This window comes from Camelina sativa, chromosome 8 (assembly GCF_030686135.1).
Source record: "Camelina sativa cultivar CO46 ecotype springtype chromosome 8, ASM3068613v1".
In the NCBI taxonomy this organism is placed as follows: domain Eukaryota; kingdom Viridiplantae; phylum Streptophyta; class Magnoliopsida; order Brassicales; family Brassicaceae; genus Camelina; species Camelina sativa.
In genome coordinates, this window is record NC_141887.1 from 14223468 (window position 1) to 14228490 (window position 5023).

The 5023-nt window shown below is 38.7% G+C and overlaps 1 protein-coding gene across 1 annotated transcript; it reads right to left on the reverse strand.

The window, feature by feature from the left end:
* Nucleotides 1-1497: 1497 nt before the first annotated feature.
* Nucleotides 1498-4743, reverse strand: LOC104707127 (uncharacterized). Its single transcript, XM_010423404.2, has 2 exons — nucleotides 3566-4743; nucleotides 1498-2072 (listed from the first exon to the last, which is right to left on the reverse strand). The coding sequence occupies exons 1-2, from the start codon at nucleotides 4482-4484 to the stop codon at nucleotides 1576-1578; spliced, it is 1416 nt and encodes a 471-aa protein (XP_010421706.2). The 5' UTR covers nucleotides 4485-4743; the 3' UTR covers nucleotides 1498-1575.
* Nucleotides 4744-5023: the final 280 nt, after the last annotated feature.

The following is a 5023-nucleotide window of genomic DNA, read 5'->3' on the forward strand; positions in this document are numbered from 1 at the left end:
CGGACGAGGACCGGAGCGCGCAAGGAACCAAGGATGCGACTGCGTCCGGAAGTAGACGGCCCTCAGCTCAAGCACCGAACCTGATGCCCGGAGCTACGACAAGGAGCCGGACCGCAGCTAGGACCGTAAGGAAGAAGTGCCTCATCTTTGTCCAAGCTTTCGTCCAGGAACAAGCGGAACTCAACCGCGGCCCCAACCGACCCGACAAGCAGCCAACCGAGGCTCTTCTAACGGTCTTCACCATCTCACAAGGGTGAAGACCTCCAAGTCATTAGGGAAAGTAGTACTCTTTTTCCCACCTTGGGTTTGTCCCTACGTGGTTTACCAAGGGGGTTTTAACGAGGCTATGGACCCTAGTGCATGGCCATGGACCACTTTGGCCGCGTGGCCATTCTATCCTTAGTTTTATTTCTCTTTTAAGACTATGTCCTAAACGCTGCGTTTTATCTCCACCCACGCGTTTAGGGTTTTGAGAGTTCCTTTATGTAAGCATCCCTATATAAAGGGCCTAGACCCTATCATGTAAGGTAGACTATTAAGAGTAAAGAACAAGAAGTTATCCTTCTCTCTCGTTTTCAGTGATTGAAACGAAACCCTAGAAGCTGCACGAACCGGGTTCGTTAGCTACTAGTTTGGCCGTATCGCAAGGAGATCCATCCCTTGTGTGTCACTACCTCATTCCACGTCTATCCCCATCTACCCGAGAGACAAACGAGTCGAGCATCTCCTCGCGAGTCTCTCTCCGTCCGTTCTTGTCGTTCCTTGTGCCGTTTCCTCCCGTACATCGTCCCAACCGTCGATTCCATTCGTCCACGGCCCAACCGAGTCATACTTTCGAATCGTTCCGCTGGGTTTGCTCCGTCCGTACGTCCGTGGTTCACGTCCGTAGTCCGGGGTCACATCAGTGTGTGACTGTGGCCGAGTTCTATTGTCGATCTCTTAACCGATCGGAGTAATTAGTCTTGATTGCTTTCTTGTCTTGGTTAATGTTTTTATTGCAATAAATTGATGGTTGGTCTAAGCGATTTGGACAACTATCCTATGGGTTATTTGACATGCATGACTTGATTGATTTAACCTGTTCTTGGATTGAGATTATTGAGCTGAGTCTAGTGTGACGGGATGCCCACTCCACTAAGAAAAAATTGTTTTGCATACGCCTCCTTTCCTGGACGCATGGAAAGATAGGGGTCCGATGACCAAAAATTGTGTGGCTGACCAGCTCGCATGACGAAGTCAAGGAAGGGAGAGGATGGTGGCTTTAAGTAGTTTATTTTCCCTCTCTGAGTAATTATCAGTTGCTCATCCCTCTTTCTTTTTCAGGTTGGTTAAGCCAAGAGTTAGTTTTGTATAGTTAAATGGTGGTTTTGCAATTAAAGAGTATTTTGGGTTGGGCTTTGAAGTCAACCCATTGACCAGCTAAGGATAGTGGATTTGGGTTACAAATAACATCAGGTTTTCTTCCGGTACTGTTGATAGTCAATGACTACTTGCATGTTGGCCAATCTTGTAATCACTAGCTATTTGTACAATAAGCATACAGTGTATGAGTGGATCATGAGTACAATTCTATAACTATGATGTGTTTGGTTTTACAGAACGTTCAAGCGCAATCTCAAAAAGATCAGCATCAGATTCTTCGTCATAGTCAAGCTTACATCTATGACTATTTCCCACGGTCGTCCTCCCACTTGCAATATCGTCACTATTTCCTCTAGTAATGAAAAAATTGCTTAAATATCGAGGCTCTATTCTTCCAATGGAAAACAGCTCTTTGCTATCGCCGAGCCCAGCTGTAGTACCACCACATGGGTTGGGTGTGCGCTGCCCGTTTGCCGGGCCGTAATAAAATGGAGATTGCCCCAAGTTGACAAGTACTGTGGCCTCTGTTTTGGAAGCTAGAGTAGGGTAGAGAGGTGTCCCGAACTCTTCTGCTTTACAGTTAATGACGTGAACTAAGTGTGAGTTGACTGTGAAGTAAACCTTCTTCTTCCTCGGATCGTAACCACAACCAACAACTTTGTTTTCTTTTGCCCACTCATGTTTCTCCGATTCACAAACCAGCTTCATTCCTAACATAAATATAGAGTAATGCTTAAGATTCTATGTATAGGACGTAGCTACAGCGAATTTTGTGATGACTATGAACCAACATGAATAAATGTACAATATTAAAACACTGTTGAAAATAATGAATTTTAGCCGATTTATAAGACTAGATCAATGATCCTATAACTCTTTGCAACATCAGAAAACATAACTTTTGTTTGCAAAAAAAAAAAAACTATAACTTTTTAGCTAATTTAATTCAAATTATTAAATGGTTTCACAATTTTACTATGTTGGTAAAATAAAATAATAAATAAATAAAATTATCAGTTCTAAATAAGGGGAATTTTTCCTTTTTAGGTTCTTAAACCCAAATCAAAAACAAAATTTATCTCCACTATTAATAAACACAACTTAATATGAAAAATGAAATGTATCAAATCATAAAAAAAAAACATAAAGAAAATCTAGTTTAGTAATTTTATTTTTAAATTCTACTTTACAATATTTTTTATATAAGATTATAGTCTTATAAATCTGCCAAGAAATGATATCACAGCCTAAGATAACATGGGGAAATTTCAAAATTACTATTTTTCATATACAACTTTTCAAAAATGTCTCATTTCGAAAACCTTTTAAAGAATGCTATTAAAGTCTGATATTTTTTGGATTATGTGTGTAAGCTTATAAAAATATACACAAATTACCTTTATATGTGTGTAAAATTTTATACATACTTTATAAATATTTTATAATACTTTTAAAAACCGAGAGTTTTTTTTAGTTTAAAAAAAACTCGGTTTTTAAAAACAGTTAAAAAAAAAATTAAAAACCTTTGAAAAATATTTTTTAAATCATTTAAAACTTAATAATATTCATATAGAGTTTCTAAGTAGTAGTTATTATCAAGAAATATCTTATACTCTTATAAAATTTGTAAAACTTTACAAGTTTTCAAATTTAATAAAATATATTTTTGAAAAATAAATAGATTAAGGAGTTTTTTTAAAAAGGAGTACCAAAAAGTGTATTTTTTCGGACATGACACAACATATCTTAACAACGAAAAAAACACTAATTGAATCACAGGTTTTATAACCAACGTATCTTAATTTACCTTGAATAGACCCCCAAAAAAAAAAAAAAAAAACAGTAAGGCATTAGTCAACGCGGAGCCGGGATCATATTCTATTTCATAAATAGAGAGTTGTTGCTTGGGGTCAACAGAAACAATAAGGTTTAATAACAATTGGGGCTTCTAGATGATGTGGGGTTGGTGTGTGACCACGATGTTATTATATTCCTTAGTGGGTCTCCATTTCTCATTAGCAAGTATTCTCAAACTCAATGGACGGCCAACTTTTATATGTTAGACCGTTTACTTTTTTTGCTAAAATCTTTCTTTGGTGAATTGATTAGAATTCCTCCTTAGTAACGAGTTTGAAGATCGATAATTGGATGATGAAACTAAATGATTCAAAAGACTGAGGCAAATATACAAATAAATACGTACCATCAAGATAGACAGCACCGTCGGATTGGAACCCAATAGAAGCCAAGAACTTTCCTGGTAGTTGTGTCTCGCCGGTTCTAAAGGAACCACCCGTCGCTAGTCCTAGGGACAAAATGGCTTCTTCGTATTCCCCATCCCAATCTTTTGTTTCGACAAGTTTTAATCCTTTGCTCTTGAACAACTTGGTCTTTTCACTTTCCATTGATGCGAGGTCCCAACCTACGTTGTTACCACCCTCACTGAATCCACAGCCGTGTTGGAGAATTTCCAGGATTGTGATTTCAAAGTAAGCCTCTTGTGGGAAAGCAGAACTTACAAGTTGTGGACCGGGAAGTGGTAAAGCTGCCCGGAGAACCATCAAAGGGTTTCTTTTGTTGTTGACCGTATCTTTGCACGCTTTATTAAACTTGATCGTTTGTGTGAATCCCACGGAGCCGTTTGACACTTCCCATGTGATTACTACACCAGGATCTTCGCCTCCTGCGGTCGTGGAAATCCCTGGAAGAACTGATCCCGGTGAGGTCCCGATCACAGAAGGAGCCGGTGCATGAACGAAGAATCCAAACCTTGTCCACCCATTCTCGACCGCTTCGCTCACCAAAGCCAGATGCTCCGTCCAGATGAATAGACCAGGCTTTGACGGGAGTCCTCCGGTTTTGGCGCTTCGGGAGAGGGAATAGTTGTTGATACTTCCTCTGCGCTTGATGTCGGAGGTATCTAGCTGGTGGATGAGGCTCGTATGGTGGAGCTTTGAGATTCTAGCCTGGAAGCTATCTCTCCCAATAGGGCTGGCCGCGTTAAGGGATGTGGTGATCTCTGGTTGGCGGAGAAAGCACCAGCGACGGAGGAAGACTACAAGGAGAGAAGAGAGGACAACAACAGAGAGAATCCCTGCGATTAAATGGGCCCACCGAAGCATCTCTTGGATAGAATAATTTCTGAGATAGAGAGAGCGATGGAGGGAGAAGAAGGAGGTTCGGACCCGTTCAAGCTTGGAAGAAAGTACATTTGCTTACAAGTAACACCTGGAATTATGAAAATTGCAATCATACGCGGCGTTAGTGTTACATTTAGATTTTACATGTAGAGTTATCCGCACTCTTGTGGGGTAAAAGCTTTTTTAAAATAATTGTTGTTTAATTTTTTTTTTTGGCAAATATATCATTAATTAAATTTTTTTATACGATTTTGTGGATAAATATATTTTCAAAAAATAGTTCAACCAATTTAACAAACCAAAATTAATTATAAGACTAAAAAAGGTTTCCAACCAAAATATAAATAGAAAATAATTAATCAAAAGAGACGCTATAATTTAATATTCAATAATAATAAACAGAAATAATTTATCTAATATAAACATAAAGTAATATAGTTAGGAGAGTTACCCGCGAGCATTCGCAACCAAATATAATCAACAAAAATAATTTAAAATATTTATAGGTTAGCATCGGATAA

Coding starts and splice junctions, on each gene's coding strand:
- LOC104707127 (XM_010423404.2), bottom strand. CDS start 4,484: ATGCTTCGGTGGGCCCATTTAATCGCAGGGATTCTCTCTGTTGTTGTC. Junction 2,073..3,565: donor CGGTGCTGTCTATCTTGATG/GTACGTATTTAT, acceptor TATTTATGTTAG/GAATGAAGCTGGTTTGTGAA.